This window comes from Coregonus lavaretus, assembly GCF_964263955.1.
Source record: "Coregonus lavaretus genome assembly, chromosome: 18".
Classification (NCBI taxonomy): Eukaryota; Metazoa; Chordata; class Actinopteri; order Salmoniformes; family Salmonidae; genus Coregonus; species Coregonus lavaretus.
In genome coordinates this window covers 17,046,171-17,069,149 of record NC_140005.1, presented here as the reverse complement: position 1 = coordinate 17,069,149, position 22,979 = coordinate 17,046,171, and the positions used below count along the sequence as shown (strand labels likewise).

Here is a 22,979-nt window from a genome sequence, read left to right as displayed (position 1 = left end):
CAACCTTTTGGGAGACGCACAGAGAAACTGAAATAGTTTGTTAAAAAATTCACATAACAATACTGCAGTGTATCATGCAGGGTATACCACTCCAGAGGTCATCAACTCAACTTTTATGTGACCTTTGACCTTTGGCTTTTTAAAATACAGATTCTCTTGTGGTTTAGAAAGCCCGACACATTAAAGGATTCTGGGAAATATAAGCCCTGCCTGTGCCAGTATGACTTAATCCTGTAGCCCCTCCCACAATAAAAAGCTGCTAGAGTCTGCGGCTGTCTTTGGAAGCTTGTTCAAGTCAGGCTTAAGTTACCCAGGAGAGAAAAGGGGGGAAGACAAATGGAGCACAATTACACATCTCCTTAAGCCTCTTTCTTATTTGCCGGACACCACTTCTTCAAATGGACTCAAATCCATGTTCAGAAAGTGTATGCTGTATTATTTGGAAAATGTCTATCTGGGAAATAGAGGCAGAAAATCTCTATATAAAAGACTAGTTCAAACTAAATAATCCCCTGTGCACTTTTCAGTCTTTTCTGAATACTGCCATTTCTGCTGCATATGGCAAAAAATAGCAATACAATTTGTCATGACTCCAGACCGGCTTAATCTCAAATATTGGATATTTGGCTGAGATCAATAAAGAGGAGTAAGAATAGAGGTAAACAAGTATGAAGAGATAGTGGACTGCGGAGATAGTTCTTAATTTAAACGGCGGGCGTCTCATTATTCTAGTCAGAGCTGTGAGTGCATCATTGGTGACACAGACATTCACAGTCTCTTATTGTTCAAGATGCTATCATCTCAGAAGTGCTAGATTTCTTATGGCGAATTCAGTAGCTTCTGACCTGTTGGGCTTGTACTGCTAAGCTATTCTATGTAAGAGACATGATAACAGTAGAGGCGGATGCAGGAATGCTCATGTAACTGTGTTCTTTCCTTTCATAGATCAGCGTAGCACAATATACATTACCAGTCAAAAGTTTGGACACACCTACTCATTCAAGGGTTTTTCTTTATTTTTACTATTTTCTACATTGTAGAATAATAATGAAGACATCAAAACTATGAAATAACACATATGGAATCATGTAGTAACCAAAAAAGTGTTAAACAAATCAAAATATATGTTATATTTGAGATTCTTCAAATAGCCACCCTTTGCCTTGATGACAGCTTTGCACACTCTTGGCATTCTCTCTACCAGCTTCTTGAGGTAGTCACCTGGAATGCATTTCAATTAACAGGTGTGCCTTCTTAAAAGTTAATTTGTCTTCATTATTATTCTACAATGTAAAAAATAGTAAAAATAAAGAAAAACCCTTGAATGAGTAGGTGTGTCCAAACTTTTGACTGGTAGTGAATATATATTTTTAAACACACTCACATACTGTATGTACACAGACACACACAGGGTCAACGTTTCAGTGACATTACTCACCAGGTTCTGCTGACAAAGCCAGTAAAACTGCTGGAATTTCTGAGACATGAGGAGCTGAGCACTGCCCACCGCACTCCTGATTTTACCTAGGACTGAAAGACAGAAAATTAACTCAACCTCTGTTACCTAAAAGTCTTGCGAGTCTCTTTAGAATAAAACATTTCCTAATTGACTGTACATTCTGACTCCTATCCCACTCACTTTCCTCAGAGAGGTCGTTCTCCTCCGCCTCCGCCTCCATCTCTTTACACCATCCCTCCATCCTCTTGGTCTCTGCGTGGAGCAGCTGCATGAACCAGCTTCCATCCCTCCGCAAGGCGGGGGACACCCGGCCCGACTCGCCAGACGAAGCTGCAGGCTCCCTGGGGGAGGGGGGCTCTAGCTGCCAGGTGGTCTCACTGGAGGTCTGCTGGGGGCTGGGGGGCCCTGTGGGGGTCCGGTAGTCCTCCCGGTAGCTGAAGAGGCCCTGGGTGCGGACGGTGCGTACCCCGTACTGGGTAGGTGTGCTGGGCTCAGAGTGCCCCCCTAGGAAACCCCCTCCAAACTGTAGGCCCTTGTCCTCCATGGTGGGAAACCCTTCCATCTCCATGTCAGCCTGAACGGAGGCTGTTACACTGTTGGAGCGCTTCAACCTGCCCTGCCCTCTGTGACACACAGATTAGGGAAAGCAAACATTCAGGCCAACAAGGGATATTGTAAACTAACACACACAGTTAGAGAAAGAGGAAAGGCTGGTGGTGAATTTAATAACGACACACTCTGCCAGGCCTGTAGTAAAGCCATTGTTACAGATGAGCACGAATCCAGAAATGGAAAAGAAAAGGAATCTATGAAAAACTAAATTTTACCGTTTGTCATCTTCTACTTGGATCCCCACCGAATGGTATTCCCTCGACCCTTTGGTATCTGACTCCGAGTCGGTGGCTGCTTCCACCTAATGCAACATAATAACACAGCAACAGCGTTCTCATTATGACCACTCCCAGACGTCTGTGGGGTTATTGGTTTGGGTCCCGTGCTGTGCCTCCTCCTCAACTGTAAGCGGCCTGTCAGAACATACTGTAACTGCAGTGTGATTTACAGAGGCAGAGAACTCAATCAAACACAACTAGTTCTTCAACACCCTCAGCACACAACACAGTGATTTATACCAACAACAAGCAGCCGTTTTGGAGATACACAAGGACGGTAGTAAAAAAATGTAAAAACATTACAAAACCTGATTAGGGAGTGGAGACGTGTGATCATGTGTAGTGTGCCCAGGGTGGTGTGTAACAGAACGACAGACAAGTCTTTGTTAGTGTTCATTAAAGCATGGTGCTGGGTGGATGGTGCTGGCCAACGATGGTAGAGACTGATCCCTGTTTGTCCTGAGAGTTGCTGATCCTGATTGAATGGCCCTAGCAGCACTGATCCTCTTTATGAGCCCCGGTCCTTACTGTAATGCTACTCTACACTTCCTTTATGGATACCCTGTCTGTCTGTCTGTCTGTCTGTCTGTCTGTCTGTCTGTCTGTCTGTCTGTCTGTCTGTCTGTCTGTCTGTCTGTCTGTCTGTCTGTCTGTCTGTCTGTCTGGCTGTCTGGCTGTATGTCTGGCTGTATGTCTCTCTTTCACACACAAAAACATGTATCCTGTGACTATCCGAGTCAGAAACAAAACATTGTCGCTTCATTACATGTACTGTCAACAAAACTTTTACCCTGCAGTTGCATATAGCCTACAGTCTGCAGGGACTAGTAATATTTGGGAGGTAGAGGTGTGTGGTAGCTAGATTTAGTCCTTGTGACACCCACTGACATGCTGTCTCTCTGTTGAGTAATACAAGTGTGAGACCAGCAGACCTCTAATTTTACACTTTATTATTAGCAGGGTAATTTCAAAATATATTCACCCACATTTGAATCCTCTTCCACTGAGTGACCACACAGTGGGATCCTGACTAGAACGTCTGCCTGTCTGTCTGAGAGCCTTAAGCCTTAACAGCTCCAAACTCACATGAATAACTCTTTAGCTTTAAGTGGTTTGCAATGAACAGAGAAGTGTGCTTATGTCTAGTAAAATGTCAAGCCTGTTACATTGCAGAGTAGCCTGGTACAAACAGTGACATTTATGGAGGGACACATTGCTATTCAGGCAGCAAGCACTCTGAATCCCCCTTTTCTTTACCAGAAAGGTAATCAGCGGTGAGTCGCTACTGGTCCAGGTGACCTCCATTACTTTCTGCTAAAGGCACAAAGCAAAGTCCACTTCAGAGAGACAGAATGGGTTGCTGCTCTATGATGGATGAGGAGGGGCGATATTTAGGGGAGCTTCAAAGTGTGCTGGCAGAGACAGAAAAAAGAAGCAACACCTGGTTTGGTGAACACACACACCACGCTATGCACACACAAACAAACATACACACACACACACAAACTCACACTCACACACACACACACACACACACACACACACACACACACACACACACACACACACACACACACACACACACACACACACACACTCACACACATATACACACACAGCACAGGTGTGGAAACTTTGGAAACTATAGGCATCAGCATTCTACTCAGACATGGCTTAGTTTCATTGAGACAAAGGTAGGTAGTGAGTTACAGTCGGTAGGTAGTGAGAGTAAGATCCTGCTACAGAATCCATTCTTACTCTGTCCTAATATGGACACCGTACACTATAATTGCCCCCAGAACATAAGGCGTCAAAACTCAAAACACTGCGCCCAAACGGTCAAAGGCTAAGGATTAAGATTGTGGTCCTTTCTGAGGTGAGGGGTGAAAGGTCAAACTATGGGCCAATCAATAGGGTTGTAGGCTACACTGCCAGAGGTGAATTATACTGAACTGTACATGCCCAGGAGGTCTGTGACGATGCAGGTGAATTTAAATTGATCTTACCACACTGGCCAAATATTAGCTGTACAGTTTAAAGGGAAACTTTGTAGGAGGTTTTGCTGCATTTTTGTGTTGCATACGGCACGTCTGGTATGTTTCAATAAATGTAGACATTCACACTGCCAGCCATTACTAATCGAAAGTGCTTCTGTATTTTACACACAACATTGGAGCCAATTTGAAAACCAATGTAATTCAGGCCTTCCTGCCTCTCCTTCTCCATTACCCCATGTCTCTCTTTCTCTCTGTCACCCCACCATACCATCTCTTCCTTCTCTCTCTTTCTGCCTTTCTCCCCAGCAATCTATCTATTATTCTGTCTCTGCATTTGATTAGGAGCGTGGTGAATCAGGGGTCCGTTAGTGAGCAGATTTGGGGAGACGGTGGGTGGTGTGATTGGATAGCGTGGCGTGCAGCACAGCAAGGCACCACGGTGAGCGGCACGGCATTCAGCTCAGCCAATTAAAATCATCATTCATCACTCAGGATGGGCTGCCTGATCATCTCTGAGTGACTGAGACTCACCTGTCTCCACAAACAAACCCTCCCTGGGGAGAGAGACAGGGAGGACGGGAGGGAGAGATAGAGATAGAGAGAAACAGAAACAGAAACAGAGAGAGAAAGAGAGAAGGAGAAAGAGAGAGAGCGACTGAGTGAGAGAGTGAGGCAGAGGAGGTAAGAAAGAATGGGCAAAGAGACAAGTGGAGATCGATAGTTACAAGAGAGGAGAATGAGAAAGAAGAGAGAGGTAATAGAGAGAGGGAATAGAGAGAGGGAACAGAGAGAGGGAATAAAGAGAGGGAATAGAGAGAGGGAATGGATAGAGGGAATAGAGAGGGAAGAGAGAGAGGGGAGATAGAGGGAATAGAGTTGGGAGATAAAGGGACAAGAGAGAGGGAATAGAGAGAGGGGACATAGAGGGAATAGAGAAAGGGAATAGAGAGAGGGAATAGAGAGAGGGGAGATAGAGGGAATAGCGAGAGGGAATAGAGAGAGGGAATAGAGAGGGAATAGAGAGAGGGGAGATAGAGGGAATATAGAGAGGGAATAGAGAGAGGGAATAGAGAGGGAATAGAGAGAGGGAATAGAGAGAGGGGATAAAGAGAGGAGACATAGAGGGAATAGCGAGAGGGAATAGAAAGAGGGAATAGAGAGAGGGGAGATAGAGGGAATAGAGAGGGAATAGAGAGAGGGAATAGAGAGGGAATAGAGAGAGGGGAGATAGAGGGAATATAGAGAGGGAATAGAGAGAGGGAATAGAGAGGGAATAGAGAGAGGGAATAGAGAGAGGGGATAAAGAGAGGAGACATAGAGGGAATAGCGAGAGGGAATAGAAAGAGGGAATAGAGAGAGGGGAGATAGAGGGAATAGAGAGGGAATAGAGAGAGGGAATAGAGAGGGAATAGAGAGAGGGGAGATAGAGGGAATAGAGAGTTGGGAGATAAAGGGACAAGAGTGAGGGAATAGAGAGAGGGGACATAGAGGGAATAGAGAAAGGGAAGAGAGAGGGAATAGAGAGAGGGGAGATAGAGGGAATAGAGAGGGAATATAGAGAGGGAATAGAGAGAGAAAATAGAGAGAGGGGATAAAGAGAGGAGACATAGAGGGAATAGCGAGAGGGAATAGAAAGAGGGAATAGAGAGAGGGGAGATAGAGGGAATAGAGAGAGGGAATAGAGAGAGGGGAGATAGAAGGAATAGAGAGAGGGAATAGGGAGAGGGAATAGAGGGAATAGAGAGAGGGAATAGAGAGAGGGAAAAGAAGGGGGGGGAGAGAGAGGGGATAGAGACAGGGAATAGAGAGAGAGGGGATAGAGAGAGGGAATAGAGAGAGGGGAGATAGAGGGAATAGCGAGAGGGAATAGAGAGAGGGGAGATAGAGGGAATAGAGAGAGGGAATAGAGAGGGAATAGAGAGAGGGAATAGAAAGAGGGAATAGAGAGAGGGGATAGAGAGAGGAAAAAGAGAGGCGGATATAGAGAAGGAATAGAGAGAGGGGAGATAGAGGGAATAGAGAGAGGGAATAGAGAGGGGGAATAGAGAGGGAAGAGAGAGGGAATAGAGCGAGGGAATAGAGAGAGGGGATAGAGACAGGGAATAGAGAGAGGGGAGATAGAGGGGATAGAGAGAGGGAATAGAGAGAAGGAACAGAGAGAGGGATTAAAGAGAGGAAATAGAGAGAGGGGAGATAGAGGGAATAGAGAGAGGGAATAGAGAGAGGGAATAGAGACAGGGGATAGAGACAGGGAAAGAGAGAGTGGAGATAGAGGGAATAGAGAGAGGGAATAGAGGGAATAGAGAGAGGGGAGATAAGGGAATAGAGAGAGGGATTGCCTGATCATCTCTGAGTGACTGAGACTCACCTGTCTCCACAAACAAACCCTCCCTTGGGAGAGAGAGGGGGAGGACGGGAGGGAGAGATAGAGATAGAGAGAAACAGAAACAGAGAGAGAAAGAGAGAAGGAGAAAGAGAGAGAGCGACTGAGTGAGATAGTGAGGCAGAGGAGGTAAGAAAGAATGGGCAAAGAGACAAGTTGAGATCGATAGTTACAAGAGAGGAGAATGAGAAAAGAAGAGAGAGGTAATAGAGAGGGAATAAAGAGAGGGAATAGAGAGAGGGAATGGATAGAGGGAATAGAGAGGGAAGAGAGAGAGGGGAGATAGAGGGAAAAGAGAAAGGGAATAGAGAGAGGGAATAGAGAGAGAGGAGATAGAGGGAATATAGAGGGAATAGAGAGAGGGAATAGAGAGAGGGGATAAAGAGAGGAGACATAGAGGGAATAGCGAGAGGGAATAGAAAGAGGGAATAGAGAGAGGGGAGAGAGAGGGAATAGAGAGGGAATAGAGAGAGGGAATAGAGAGAGGGAATAAAGAGAGGGAATATAGAGAGGGAATGGATAGAGGGAATAGAGAGGGAATAGAGAGAGGGGATATAGAGGGAAAAGAGAGTTGGGAGATAAAGGGACAAGAGAGAGGGAATAGAGAGAGGGGACATAGAGGGAATAGAGAAAGGGAATAGAGAGAGGGAATAGAGAGAGGGGAGATAGAGGGAATAGAGAGAGGGAATAGAGAGGGGGAATAGAGAGGGAAGAGAGAGGGAATAGAGCGAGGGAATAGAGAGAGGGGATAGAGACAGGGAATAGAGAGAGGGGAGATAGAGGGAATAGAGAGAGGGAATAGAGAGAGGGGAGATAGAGGGAATAGAGAGAGGGATTGCCTGATCATCTCTGAGTGACTGAGACTCACCTGTCTCCACAAACAAACCCTCCCTGGGGAGAGAGAGAGGGAGGACGGGAGGGAGAGATAGAGATAGAGAGAAACAGAAACAGAGAGAGAAAGAGAGAAGGAGAAAGAGAGAGAGCGACTGAGTGAGAGAGTGAGGCAGAGGAGGTAAGAAAGAATGGGCAAAGAGACAAGTGGAGATCGATAGTTACAAGAGAGGAGAATGAGAAAGAAGAGAGAGGTAATAGAGAGAGGGAATAGAGAGAGGGAACAGAGAGAGGGAATAAAGAGAGGGAATAGAGAGAGGGAATGGATAGAGGGAATAGAGAGGGAAGAGAGAGAGGGGAGATAGAGGGAATAGAGAGTTGGGAGATAAAGGCACAAGAGAGAGGAAATAGAGAGAGGGGACATAGAGGGAATAGAGAAAGGGAATAGAGAGAGGGAATAGAGAGAGGGGAGATAGAGGGAATAGCGAGAGGGAATAGAGAGAGGGAATAGAGAGGGAATAGAGAGAGGGGAGATAGAGGGAATATAGAGAGGGAATAGAGAGAGGGAATAGAGAGGGAATAGAGAGAGGGAATAGAGAGAGGGGATAAAGAGAGGAGACATAGAGGTAATAGCGAGAGGGAATAGAAAGAGGGAATAGAGAGAGGGGAGATAGAGGGAATAGAGAGGGAATAGAGAGAGGGAATAGAGAGGGAATAGAGAGAGGGGAGATAGAGGGAATATAGAGAGGGAATAGAGAGAGGGAATAGAGAGGGAATAGAGAGAGGGAATAGAGAGAGGGGATAAAGAGAGGAGACATAGAGGGAATAGCGAGAGGGAATAGAGAGAGGGGATAGAGACAGGGAATAGAGAGAGGGGAGATAGAGGGAATAGAGAGGGAATAGAGAGAGGGAATAGAGAGGGAATAGAGAGAGGGGAGATAGAGGGAATAGAGAGTTGGGAGATAAAGGGACAAGAGTGAGGGAATAGAGAGAGGGGACATAGAGGGAATAGAGAAAGGGAATAGAGAGAGGGAATAGAGAGAGGGGAGATAGAGGGAATAGAGAGGGAATATAGAGAGGGAATAGAGAGAGGGGAGATAGAGGGAATATAGAGAGGGAATAGAGAGAGGGAATAGAGAGAGGGAATAGAGAGAGGGGATAAAGAGAGGAGACATAGAGGGAATAGCGAGAGGGAATAGAAAGAGGGAATAGAGAGAGGGGAGATAGAGGGAATAGAGAGAGGGAATAGAGAGAGGGGAGATAGAAGGAATAGAGAGAGGGAATAGGGAGAGGGAATAGAGGGAATAGAGAGAGGGAATAGAGAGAGGGAAAAGAGGGAGGGAGAGAGAGGGGATAGAGACAGGGAATAGAGAGAGAGGGGATAGAGAGAGGGAATAGAGAGGGGAGATAGAGGGAATAGCGAGAGGGAATAGAGAGAGGGGAGATAGAGGGAATAGAGAGAGGGAATAGAGAGAGGGGATAGAGAGAGGAAAAAGAGAGGCGGATAGAGAGAAGGAATAGAGAGAGGGGAGATAGAGGGAATAGAGAGAGGGAATAGAGAGGGGGAATAGAGAGGGAAGAGAGAGGGAATAGAGCGAGGGAATAGAGAGAGGGGATAGAGACAGGGAATAGAGAGAGGGGAGATAGAGGGGATAGAGAGAGGGAATAGAGAGAAGGAACAGAGAGAGGGAATAAAGAGAGGAAATAGAGAGAGGGGAGATAGAGGGAATAGAGAGAGGGAATAGAGACAGGGGATAGAGACAGGGAAAGAGAGAGTGGAGATAGAGGGAATAGAGAGAGGGAATAGAGAGGGAATAGAGAGAGGGGAGATAGCGGGAATAGAGAGAGGGATTGCCTGATCATCTCTGAGTGACTGAGACTCACCTGTCTCCACAAACAAACCCTCCCTGGGGAGAGAGAGGAGGAGGACGGGAGGGAGAGATAGAGATAGAGAGAAACAGAAACAGAGAGAGAAAGCGAGAAGGAGAAAGAGAGAGAGCGACTGAGTGAGATAGTGAGGCAGAGGAGGTAAGAAAGAATGGGCAAAGAGACAAGATGAGATCGATAGTTACAAGAGAGGAGAATGAGAAAAGAAGAGAGAGGTAATAGAGAGAGGGAATAGAGAGAGGGAACAGAGAGAGGGAATAAAGAGAGGGAATAGAGAGAGGGAATGGATAGAGGGAATAGAGAGGGAAGAGAGAGAGGGGAGATAGAGGGAATAGAGAGTTGGGAGATAACGGGACAAGAGAGAGGGAATAGAGAGAGGGGACATAGAGGGAATAGAGAAAGGGAATAGAGAGAGGGAATAGAGAGAGGGGAGATAGAGGGAATGGAGAGAGGGGATAGAGAGGGGGAATAGAGAGGGAAGAGAGAGGGAATAGAGCGAGGGAATAGAGAGAGGGGATAGAGACAGGGAATAGAGAGAGGGGAGATAGAGGGAATAGAGAGAGGGAATAGAGAGAGGGGAGATAGAGGGAATAGAGAGAGGGATTGCCTGATCATCTCTGAGTGACTGAGACTCAACTGTCTCCACAAACAAACCCTCCCTGGGGAGAGAGAGAGGGAGGACGGGAGGGAGAGATAGAGATAGAGAGAAACAGAAACAGAGAGAGAAAGAGAGAAGGAGAAAGAGAGAGAGCGACTGAGTGAGAGAGTGAGGCAGAGGAGGTAAGAAAGAATGGGCAAAGAGACAAGTGGAGATCGATAGTTACAAGAGAGGAGAATGAGAAAAGAAGAGAGAGGGAATAGAGAGAGGGGATAGAGAGAGGGAACAGAGAGAGGGAATAAAGAGAGGGAATAGAGAGAGGGAATGGATAGAGGGAATAGAGAGGGAAGAGAGAGAGGGGAGACAGAGGGAAAAGAGAAAGGGAATAGAGAGAGGGAATAGAGAGAGAGGAGATAGAGGGAATAGCGAGAGGGAATAGAGAGAGGGAATAGAGAGGGAATAGAGAGAGGGGAGATAGAGGGAATATAGAGAGGGAATAGAGAGAGGGAATATAGAGGGAATAGAGAGAGGGAATAGAGAGAGGGGATAAAGAGAGGAGACATAGAGGGAATAGCGAGAGGGAATAGAAAGAGGGAATAGAGAGAGGGGAGAGAGAGGGAATAGAGAGGGAATAGAGAGAGGGAATAGAGAGAGGGAATGGATAGAGGGAATAGAGAGGGAATAGAGAGAGGGAACATAGAGGGAATAGAGAGAGAGGGGATAGAGAGAGGGAATAGAGAGAGGGGAGATAGAGGGAATAGCGAGAGGGAATAGAGAGAGGGAATAGAGAGAGGGGAGATAGAGGGAATAGAGAGAGGGAATAGAGAGGGAATAGAGAGAGGGAATAGAGAGAGGGGATAGAGAAAGGGAATAGAGAGAGGGAATAGAGAGAGGGGAGATAGAGGGGATAGAGAGAGGGAATAGAAAGAGGGAATAGAAAGGGGGGAGAGAGAGGGAATAGAGAGAGGGAATAGAGAGAGGGGAGAGAGAGGGAATAGAGAGAGGAAAGATAGAGGGGATAGAGAGAGGGGATAGAGAGAGGGAATAGAGAGAGGGGTAGTGAGAGGGAATAGAGAAAGGGGAGATAGAGGGAATAGAGAGAGGGAATATAGAGAGGGAATAGAGAGGGAATAAAGAGAGGGGAGATAGAGGGGATAGAAAGAGGGAATAGAGAGAGGGAACAGAGAGAGGGAATAAAGAGAGGGAATAGAGAGTGGGAATAGAGAGAGGGAATAGATAGAGGGAATTGAGAGAGGGAACAGAGAGAGGGGATAGAGACAGGGAAAAGAGAGAGTGGAGATAGAGGGAATAGAGAGAGGGAATAGAGAGAGGAATAGAGAGGGAATAGAGAGAGGGAATAGAGAGAGGGAATAGAGATGGAATAGAGAGAGGGAATAGAGAGAGGGGAGAGAGATGGAATATAGAGATGGAATATAGAGAGGGAATAGAGAGAGGGAATAGAGAGAAGGAATAGAGAGAGGGGAGATAGATGGAATAGAGAGAGTGAATAGAGAGAGGGAATAAAGAGAGGGGAGATAGAGGGGGTAGAGAGAGGGAATAGAGAGAGGGAATAGAGAGAGGGGAGATAGAGGGAATAGAGAGAGGGAATAGAGAGAGGGGTAGAGAGAGGGAATAGAGAGAGGGAATAGAGAGAGGGGATATAGTGAGGGAATAGAGAGAATGAATAGAGAGAGGGGAGATAGAGGGGGTAGAGAGAGGGAATAGAGAGGGGAGATAGAGGGGATAGAGAGAGGGAATAGAGAGAGGGAACAGAGAGAGGGAATAAAGACAGGGAATAGAGAGTGGGAATAGAGAGTGGGAATAGAGAGAGGGAATAGAGAGAGGGGATAGAGACAGGGAAAAGAGAGTGGAGATAGAGGGAATAGAGAGAGGGAATAGAGAGAAGGAATAGAGAGAGGGAGTAGAGAGATGGGATATAGAGAGGAATAGAGAGAGGGAATAGAGAGAGGGTAGATAGGGGGTATAGAGAGAGGGAATAGAGAGAGGGGAGATAGAGGGGATAGAGAGAGGGAATAGAGAGAGTGGATATTGAGGGGATAGAGAGAGGGAATAGAGAGAGGGGATAGAGAGAGGGAACAGAGAGAGGGGAGATAGAGGGAATAGAGAGAGGGGATAGAGATAGGGGAGAAAGAGGGAATAGAGAGAGGGAATAGAGCGAGGGAATAGAGAGAGGGAATAGAGAGAGGGGAGATAGAGGGAATATAGAGAGGGAATAGAGATAGGGGATAGAGACAGGGAATATAGAGAGGGGAGATAGAGGGGATAGAGAGAGGGAATAGAGAAAGGGGAGATAGAGGGGATAGAGAGAGGGAATAGAGAGGGGGAATAGAGAGAGGGAATAGAGAGAGGGGAGAGAGAGGTAATAGAGAGAGGGAATAGAGAGAAGGAATAGAGAGAGGGGAGATAGAGGGAATATAGAGAGGGAATAGAGAGAGGGAATAGAGAGGGAATAGAGAGAGGGAATAGAGAGAGGGAATAGAGAGAGGAGAGATAGAGGGGATAGAGAGAGGGAATAGAGAGAGGGGAGATAGAGGGAATAGAGAGAGGCAATAAAGAGAGGGGAGAGAGAGGGAATAGAGAGAGGGGAGATAGAGGGGATAGAGAGAGGGAATAGAGAGAGGGAATAGAGAGAGGGAATAGAGAGAGGGGAGAGAGAGGGAATAGAGAGAGGGGAGATAGAGGGGATAGAGAGAGGGAATAGAGAGAGGGAATAGAGAGAGGGAATAGAGAGAGGGAACAGAGAGAGGGAATAAAGAGAGGAAATAGAGAGAGGGGAGATAGAGGGAATAGAGAGAGGGAATAGAGACGGAATAGAGAGAGGGAATAGAGAGAACGGAGAGAGATGGAATATAGAGAGGGAATAGAGAGAGGGAATAGAGAGAAGGAATAGAGAGAGGGGAGATAGATGGAATAGAGAGAGTGAATAGAGAGAGGGAATAGAGAGAGGGGAGATAGAGGGGGTAGAGAGAGGGAATAGAGAGAGGGAATGGAGAGAGGGGAGATAGAGGGAATAGAGAGAGGGAATAGAGAGAGGGGTAGAGAGAGGGAATAGAGAGAGGGAATAGAGAGAGGGGATATAGAGAGGGAATAGAGAGAAGGAATAGAGAGAGGGGAGAAAGAGGGGGTAGAGAGAGGGAATAGAGAGAGGGGAGATAGAGGGGATAGAGATAGGGAATAGAGAGAGGGAACAGAGAGAGGGAATAAAGACAGGGAATAGAGAGTGGGAATAGAGAGAGGGAATAGAGAGAGGGGATAGAGACAGGGAAAAGAGAGTGGAGATAGAGGGAATAGAGAGAGGGAATAGAGAGAGGGAATAGAGAGAGGGAGTAGAGAGATGGGATATAGAGAGGGAATAGAGAGAGGGAATAGAGAGAGGGTAGATAGGAATAGAGAGAGGGGAGATTGAGGGGATAGAGAGAGGGAATAGAGAGAGGGGATAGAGAGAGGGAACAGAGAGAGGGAATAGAGCGAGGGAATAGAGAGAGGGAATAGAGAGAGGGGAGATAGAGGGAATATAGAGAGGGAATAGAGATAGGGGATATAAACAGGGAATATAGAGAGGGAGATAGAGGGGATAGAGAGAGGGAATAGAGAAAGGGGAGATAGAGGGGATATAGAGAGGGAATAGAGAGGGGGAATAGAGAGAGGGAATAGAGAGAGGGGAGAGAGAGGTAATAGAGAGAGGGAATAGAGAGAAGGAATACAGAGAGGGGAGATAGAGGGAATATAGAGAGGGAATAGAGAGAGGGAATAGAGAGGGAATAGAGAGAGGGAATAGAGAGAGGGAATAGAGAGAGGGGAGATAGAGGGGATAGAGAGAGGGAATAGAGAGAGGGGAGATAGAGGGAATAGAGAGAGGCAATAAAGAGAGGGGAGAGAGAGGGAATAGAGAGAGGGGAGATAGAGGGGATAGAGAGAGGGAATAGAGAGATGGAATAGATAGAGGGAATAGAGAGAGGGGAGAGAGAGGGAATAGAGAGAGGGGAGATAGAGGGGATAGAGAGAGGGAATAGAGAGAAGGAATAGAGAGAGGGAATAGAGAGAGGGGAGATAGAGGGGGGTAGAGAGAGGGAATAGAGAGAGGGAACAGAGAGAGGGAATAAAGAGAGGAAATAGAGAGAGGGGAGATAGAGGGAATAGAGAGAGGGAATAGAGAGAGGGAATAGAGACAGAGAATAGAGACAGGGGATAGAGACAGGGAAAGAGAGAGTGGAGATAGAGGGAATAGAGAGAGGGAATAGAGAGGGAAAAGAGAGAGGGGAGATAGAGGGAATAGAGAGAGGGATTAGAGATATGGAAGAGAGAGAGGGCATATAGAAGGAATAGAGAGAGGTAATATAGAGAGGGGTAGTGAGAGGGAATAGAGAGAGGGGAGATAGAGGGAATAGAGAGAGGGAATAGAGAGAGGGAATAGAGAGGAATAGAGAGAGGGGATAGAGAGAGGGAATAGAGAGAGGGGACATAGAGAGGGAATAGAGAGAGGGGAGATAGAGGGGATAGAGAGAGGGAATAGAGAGAGGGAACAGAGAGAGGGAATAGAGAGGGAATAGAGAGAGGGGATAGAGAGAGGGAATAGAGAGAGGGGAGATAGAGGGGGTAGAGAGAGGGATAGAGAGAGGGGAGATAGAGGGGATAGAGAGAGGGAACAGAGAGAAGGAATAAAGAGAGGGAATAGAGAGTGGGAATAGAGAGAGGAAATAGAGAGAGGGAATAGAGAGAGGGGATAGAGACAGGGAAAAGAGAGAGTGGGGATAGAGGGAATAGAGAGAGGGAATAGAGAGGGATAGAGAGAGGAAATAGAGAGGATAGAGAGAGGAAATAGAGAGAGGGGATAAGAGAGGGGAGAGAGAGGGAATAGAGAGAGGGGAGATAGAGGGAATAGAGAGAGGGAATAGAGCGAGGGAATAGAGAGAGGGAATAGAGAGAGGGGAGATAGAGGGAATATAGAGAGGAATAGAGAGAGGGGATAGAGACAGGGAATATAGAGAGGGGAGATAGAGGGGATAGAGAGAGGGAATAGAGAAAGGGGAGATAGAGGGATAGAGAGAGGGAATAGAGAGAGGGAATAGAGAGAGGGAATAGAGAGAGGGGAGAGAGAGGTAATAGAGAGAGGGAATAGAGAGAAGGAATAGAGAGAGGGGAGATAGAGGGAATATAGAGAGGGAATAGAGAGAGGGAATATAGAGGGAATAGAGAGAGGAATAGAGAGAGGGGAGATAGAGGGGATAGAGAGAGGGAATAGAGAGAGGGGAGATAGAGGGAATAGAGAGAGGCAATAAGAGAGGGGAGAGAGAGGGAATAGAGAGAGGGGAGATAGAGGGGATAGAGAGAGGGAATAGAGAGAGGGAATAGAGAGAGGGAATAGAGAGAGGGAATAGAGAGGGAATAGAGAGAGGGAGATAGAGGGGGTAGAGAGAGGGAATAGAGAGAGGGAACAGAGAGTGGGAAGAGAGAGAGGGAATAAAGAGAGGGAATAGAGAGTGGGAATAGAGAGAGGGAATAGAGAGAGAATAGAGAGAGGGGATAGAGAGAGGGAATAGAGAGAGGGAGATAGAGAGGGAATAGAGAGAGGGGAGATAGAGGGGATAGAGAGAGGGAATAGAGAGAGGGGTAGTGAGAGGGAATAGAGAGAGGGAATAGAGAGAGGGAATAGAGAGGGAATAGAGAGAGGGGATAGAGCGAGGGAATGAGAAAAGGAATAGAGAGAGGGGAGATAGAGGGGGTAGAGAGAGGGAATATAGAGAGGGGAGATAGAGGGGATAGAGAGAGGGAATAGAGAGGAGGGAACAGAGAGAGGGAATAAAGAGAGGGAATAGAGAGTGGAATAGAGAGAGGAATAGAGAGAGAATAGAGAGAGGGATAGAGAGAGGGAATAGAGAGAGGGGTAGTGAGAGGGAATAGAGAGAGGGAATAGAGAGAGGGAATAGAGAGGGAATAGAGAGAGGGGATAGAGCGAGGGAATTGAGAGAAGGAATAGAGAGAGGGGAGATAGAGTGGGTAGAGAGAGGGAATAGAGAGAGGGGAGATAGAGGGGATGGAGAGAGGGAATAGAGAGAGGGAACAGAGAGAGGGAATAAAGAGAGGGAATAGAGAGAGGGATATAGAGAGGGAATAGAGAGAGGAATAGAGAGAGGGTAGATAGGGGGTATAGAGAGAGGGAATAGAGAGAGGGGAGATAGAGGGATAGAGAGAGGGAATAGAGAGAGGGAATAGAGAGAGGGGAGATTAAGGGGATAGAGAGAGGGAATAGAGAGAGGGGATAGAGAGAGGGAACAGAGAGAGGGAGATAGAGGGAATAGAGAGAGGGAATAGAGAGAGGGAGAAAGAGGGAATAGAGAGAGGGAATAGAGAGAGGGAATAGAGAGAGGGAATAGAGAGAGGGGAGATAGAGGGAATATAGAGAGGGAATAGAGAGAGGGGAGAGAGAGGAGTAGAGAGAGGGGAGATAGAGGGAATAGAGAGAGGGAATAGAGAGAGGGGAGATAGAGAGGGATTAGAGAGAGAGTAGAGAGAGGGAATAGAGAGAAGCAATAGAGAGAGGGGTAGTGAGAGGGAATAGAGAGAGGGAATAGAGAGAGGGAATAGAGAGGGAATAGAGAGAGGGGATAGAGAGAGGGAATAGAGAGAGGGGAGATAGAGGGGTAGAGAGAGGGAATAGAGAGAGGGGAGATAGAGGGGATAGAGAGAGGGAACAGAGAGAGGGAATAAAGAGAGGGAATAGAGAGTGGGAATAGAGAGAGGGAATAGAGAGAGGGAATAGAGAGAGGGGATAGAGACAGGAAAAGAGAGAGTGGAGATAGAGGGAATAGAGAGAGGGAATAGAGAGGGATAGAGAGAGGAAATAGAGAGGGATAGAGAGAGGAAATAGAGAGAGGGGATAAAGAGAGGGGAGAAAGAGGGAATAGAGAGAGGGAATAGAGAGAGGGAATAGAGAGAGGGAATAGAGAGAGGGGAGATAGAGGGAATATAGAGAGGGATTAGAGAGAGGGGAGAGAGAGGGAGTAGAGAGAGGGGAGATAGAGGGAATAGAGAGAGGGAATAGAGAGAGGGGAGATAGAGGGAATGGACAGAGGGAATAGAGAGAGGGGTAGTGAAAGGAATAGAGAGAGGGGAGATAGAGGGAATAGAGAGAGGAAATAGAGAGAGGGAATAGAGAGAGGGGGGATAGAGGGAATAGAGAGAGGGAATAGAGAGGGAACAGAGAGAGGGGATAGAGAGAGGGAATAGAGAGAGGGGAGATAGAGGGAATAGAGAGAGGCAATAAAGAGAGGGGAGAGAGAGGGAATAGAGAGAGGGGAGATAGAGGGGATAGAGAGAGGGAATAGAGAGATGGAATAGATAGAGGGAATAGAGAGAGGGGAGAGAGAGGGAATAGAGAGAGGGGAGATAGAGGGGATAGAGAGAGGGAATAGAGAGAAGGAATAGAGAGAGTGAATAGAGAGAGGGGAGATAGAGGGGGTAGAGAGAGGGAATAGAGAGAGGGAACAGAGAGAGGGAATAAAGAGAGGAAATAGAGAGAGGGGAGATAGAGGGAATAGAGAGAGGGCATAGAGAGAGGGAATAGAGACAGAGAATAGAGACAGGGGATAGAGACAGGGAAAGAGAGAGTGGAGATAGAGGGAATAGAGAGAGGGAATCGAGAGGGAAAAGAGAGAGGGGAGATAGAGGGAATAGAGAGAGGGATTAGAGATATGGATAGAGAGAGGGCATATAGAAGGAATAGAGAGAGGTAATATAGAGAGGGGTAGTGAGAGGGAATAGAGAGAGGGGAGATAGAGGAATAGAGAGAAGGAATAGAGAGAGGGAGATAGAGGGAATATAGAGAGGGAATAGAGAGAGGGAATATAGAGGGAATAGAGAGAGGGAATAGAGAGAGGGGAGATAGAGGGGATAGAGAGAGGGAATAGAGAGAGGGGAGATAGAGGGAATAGAGAGAGGCAATAAAGAGAGGGGAGAGAGAGGGAATAGAGAGAGGGGAGATAGAGGGGATAGAGAGAGGGAATAGCGAGAGGGAATAGAGAGAGGGAATAGAGAGAGGGAATAGAGAGAGGGAATAGGAGAGAGGGGAGATAGAGGGGGGTAGAGAGAGGGAATAGAGAGAGGGAACAGAGAGAGGGAAGAGAGAGAGGGAATAAAGAGAGGGAATAGAGAGTGGGAATAGAGAGAGGGAATAGAGAGAGAATAGAGAGAGGGGATAGAGAGAGGGAATAGAGAGAGGGGAGATAGAGAGGGAATAGAGACAGGGGAGATAGAGGGGATAGAGAGAGGGAATAGAGAGAGGGGTAGTGAGAGGGAATAGAGAGAGGAATAGAGAGAGGGAATAGAGAGGGAATAGAGAGAGGGGATAGAGCGAGGGAATTGAGAAAAGGAAGAGAGAGAGGGAGATAGAGGGGTTAGAGAGAGGGAATATAGAGAGGGAGATAGAGGGGATAGAGAGAGGGAATAGAGAGAGGGAACAGAGAGAGGGAATAAGAGAGGGAATAGAGAGTGGGAATAGAGAGAGGGAATAGAGAGAGGGGTAGTGAGAGGAATAGAGAGAGGGAATAGAGAGAGGGAATAGAGAGGGAATAGAGAGAGGGGATAGAGCGAGGGAATTGAGAGAAGGAATAGAGAGAGGGGAGATAGAGTGGTAGAGAGAGGGAATAGAGAGAGGGAGATAGAGGGGATAGAGAGAGGAATAGAGAGAGGGAACAGAGAGAGGGAATAAGAGAGGGAATAGAGAGTGGGAATAGAGAGTGGAAAAGAGAGAGTGGAGATAGAGGGAATAGAGAGAGGGAATAGAGAGAGGGAATAGAGAGGGAATAGAGAGAGGGAATAGAGAGAGGGGATATAGAGAGGGAATAGAGAGAGGGAATAGAGAGAGGGTAGATAGGGGTATAGAGAGAGGGAATAGAGAGAGGGGAGATAGAGGGGATAGAGAGTGGGAATAGAGAGAGGGAATAGAGAGAGGGGAGATTAAGGGGATAGAGAGGGGGAATAGAGAGAGGGGATAGAGAGAGGGAACAGAGAGAGGGGAGATAGAGGGAATAGAGAGAGGGAATAGAGAGAGGGAGAAAGAGGGAATAGAGAGAGGGAATAGAGAGAGGGAATAGAGAGAGGGAATAGAGAGAGGGGAGATAGAGGGAATATAGAGAGGGAAAATAGAGAGAGGGGAGAGAGAGGGAGTAGAGAGAGGGGAGATAGAGGGAATAGAGAGAGGGAATAGAGAGAGGGGAGATAGAGAGGGATTAGAGAGAGAGTAGAGAGAGGGAATAGAGAGAAGCAATAGAGAGAGGGGTAGTGAGAGGGAATAGAGAGAGGGAATAGAGAGAGGGAATAGAGAGGGAATAGAGAGAGGGGATAGAGAGAGGGAATAGAGAGAGGGGAGATAGAGGGGGTAGAGAGAGGGAATAGAGAGAGGGGAGATAGAGGGGATAAAGAGAGGGAACAGAGAGAGGGAATAAAGAGAGGGAATAGAGAGTGGGAATAGAGAGAGGGAATAGAGAGAGGGAATAGAGAGAGGGGATAGAGACAGGGAAAAGAGAGAGTGGAGATAGAGGGAATAGAGAGAGGGAATAGAGAGGGATAGAGAGAGAAATAGAGAGGGATAGAGAGAGGAAATAGAGAGAGGGGATAAAGAGAGGGGAGAAAGAGGGAATAGAGAGAGGGAATAGAGAGAGGGAATAGAGAGAGGGAATAGAGAGAGGGGAGATAGAGGGAATATAGAGAGGGATTAGAGAGAGGGGAGAGAGAGGGAGTAGAGAGAGGGAGATAGAGGAATAGAGAGAGGGAATAGAAGAGAGGGGAGATAGAGGGAATGGACAGAGGGAATAGAGAGAGGGGTAGTGAAAGGAATAGAGAGAGGGGAGATAGAGGAATAGAGAGAGGAAATAGAGAGAGGGAATAGAGAGAGGGGGGATAGAGGGATAGAGAGAGGGAATAGAGAGGAACAGAGAGAGGGAATAGAGAGAGGGAATAGTGAGAGGGGAGATAGAGGGAATAGAGAGAGGGAATAGAGAGAGGAATAGAGAGGGAATAGAGATAGGGAATATAGAGAAGGGATAGAGAGAGGGAATAGAGAGGAATAGAGAGAGGGGATAGAGCGAGGGAATTGAGAGAAGGAATAGAGAGAGGGGAGATAGAGGGGTAGAGAGAGGGAATATAGAGAGGTGAGATAGAGGGGATAGAGAGAGGGAATAGAGAAGTAGGGAACAGAGAGAGGAATAAAGAGAGGGAATAGAGAGTGGGAATAGAGAGAGGGAATAGAGAGAGAATAGAGAGAGGGGAGATAGAGAGGAAATAGAGAGAGGGGAGATAGAGGGGATAGAGAGAGGAATAGAGAGAGGGGTAGTGAGAGGGAATAGAGAGAGGGAATAGAGAGAGGGAATAGAGAGGGAATAGAGAGAGGGGATAGAGCGAGGGAATTGAGGGAAGGAATAGAGAGAGGGGAGATAGAGGGGGTAGAGAGAGGGAATAGAGAGAGGGGAGATAGAGGGGATAGAGAGAGGGGATAGAGAGAGGGAATAGAGAGAGGGGAGATAGAGGGGATAGAGAGAGGGAATAGAGAGAGGAATAGAGAGAGGGAATAGAGAGAGGGAATAGAGAGAGGGGAGATAGAGGGGGTAGAGAGAGTGAATAGAGAGAGGGAACAGAGAGAGGGAAGAGAGAGAGGAATAAAGAGAGGGAATAGAGAGTGGGAATAGAGAGAGGGAATAGAGAGAGAATAGAGAGAGGGGATAGAGAGAGGGAATAGAGAGAGGGGAGATAGAGAGGGAATAGAGAAAGGGGAGATAGAGGGGATAGAGAGAGGGAATAGAGAGAGGGGTAGTGAGAGGGAATAGAGAGAGGGAATAGAGAGGGAATAGAGAGAGGGGATAGAGCGAGGGAATTGAGAGAAGGAATAGAGAGAGGGGAGATAGAGGGGGTAGAGAGAGGGAATATAGAGAGGGGAGATAGAGGGGATAGAGAGAGGGAATAGAGAGAGGGAACAGAGAGAGGGATAAAGAGAGGGAATAGAGAGTGGGAATAGAGAGAGGGAATAGAGAGAGAATAGAGAGAGGGGATAGAGAGAGGGAATAGAGAGAGGGGAGATAGAGAGGGAATAGAGAGAGGGGAGATAGAGGGGAATAGAGAGAGGGAATAGAGAGAGGGGTAGTGAGAGGGAATAGAGAGAGGGAATAGAGAGAGGGAATAGAGAGGGAATAGAGAGAGGGGATAGAGCGAGGGAATGAGAGAAGGAATAGAGAGAGGGGAGATAGAGGGGGTAGAGAGAGGGAATAGAGAGAGGGAGATAGAGGGGATAGAGAGAGGGAATAGAGAGAGGGAACAGAGAGAGGGAATAAAGAGAGGGAATAGAGAGTGGAATAGAGAGTGGGAAAAGAGAGAGTGGAGATAGAGGGAATAGAGAGAGGGGAGATAGAGGGGATAGAGAGAGGGAATAGAGAGAGGGAATAGAGAGGGAATAGAGAGAGGGGATAGAGAGAGGGAATAGAGAGAGGGGAGATAGAGGGGGTAGAGAGAGGGAATAGAGAGAGGGGAGATAGAGGGGATAGAGAGAGGGAACAGAGAGAGGGAATAAAGAGAGGGAATAGAGAGTGGGAATAGAGAGAGGGAATAGAGAGAGGGAATAGAGAGAGGGGATAGAGACAGGGAAAAGAGAGAGTGGAGATAGAGGGAATAGAGAGAGGGAATAGAGAGGGATAGAGAGAGGAAATAGAGAGGGATAGAGAGAGGAAATAGAGAGAGGGGATAAAGAGAGGGGAGAAAGAGGGAATAGAGAGAGGGAATAGAGAGAGGGAATAGAGAGAGGGAATAGAGAGAGGGGAGATAGAGGGAATATAGAGAGGGATTAGAGAGAGGGGAGAGAGAGGGAGTAGAGAGAGGGGAGATAGAGGGAATAGAGAGAGGGAATAGAGAGAGGGGAGATAGAGGGAATGGACAGAGGGAATAGAGAGAGGGGTAGTGAAAGGGAATAGAGAGAGGGGAGATAGAGGGAATAGAGAGAGGAAATAGAGAGAGGGAATAGAGAGAGGGGGGATAGAGGGAATAGAGAGAGGGAATAGAGAGGGAACAGAGAGAGGGGATAGAGAGAGGAATAGAGAGAGGGGAGATAGAGGGAATAGAGAGAGGCAATAAAGAGAGGGGAGAGAGAGGGAATAGAGAGAGGGGAGATAGAGGGGATAGAGAGAGGGAATAGAGAGATGGAATAGATAGAGGGAATAGAGAGAGGGGAGAGAGAGGGAATAGAGAGAGGGGAGATAGGGGGATAGAGAGAGGGAATAGAGAGAAGGAATAGAGAGAGTGAATAGAGAGAGGGGAGATAGAGGGGGTAGAGAGAGGGAATAGAGAGAGGGAACAGAGAGAGGGAATAAGAGAGGAAATAGAGAGAGGGGAGATAGAGGGAATAGAGAGAGGGAATAGAGAGAGGGAATAGAGACAGAGAATAGAGACAGGGGATAGAGACAGGGAAAGAGAGAGTGGAGATAGAGGGAATAGAGAGAGGGAATAGAGAGGGAAAAGAGAGAGGGGAGATAGAGGGAATAGAGAGAGGGATTAGAGATATGGAATAGAGAGAGGGCATATAGAAGGAATAGAGAGAGGTAATATAGAGAGGGGTAGTGAGAGGGAATAGAGAGAGGGAGATAGAGGAATAGAGAGAAGGAATAGAGAGAGGGGAGATAGAGGGAATATAGAGAGGGAATAGAGAGAGGGAATATAGAGGGAATAGAGAGAGGAATAGAGAGAGGGAGATAGAGGGGATAGAGAGAGGGAATAGAGAGAGGGGAGATAGAGGGAATAGAGAGAGGCAATAAAGAGAGGGGAGAGAGAGGGAATAGAGAGAGGGGAGATAGAGGGGATAGAGAGAGGGAATAGCGAGAGGGAATAGAGAGAGGGAATAGAGAGAGGGAATAGAGAGAGGGAATAGAGAGAGGGG

At 47.1% G+C, this 22,979-nt stretch overlaps 1 protein-coding gene across 1 annotated transcript in view; it reads right to left on the bottom strand.

Moving 5' to 3' along the window:
• The window catches only part of dlgap2a (discs, large homolog-associated protein 2a), a gene marked incomplete at both ends in the record, with an annotated part of 341,967 nt that overhangs the window by 3,191 nt on the left and 315,797 nt on the right, over positions 1-22,979 (bottom strand). The window contains 3 exons of the mRNA XM_084182088.1: positions 1,439-1,530; positions 1,640-2,082; positions 2,287-2,372. Of these exons, the coding sequence (XP_084038214.1) occupies positions 1,439-1,530; positions 1,640-2,082; positions 2,287-2,372 (621 nt within the window). The remainder of the gene's footprint in view (positions 1-1,438; positions 1,531-1,639; positions 2,083-2,286; positions 2,373-22,979) is intronic.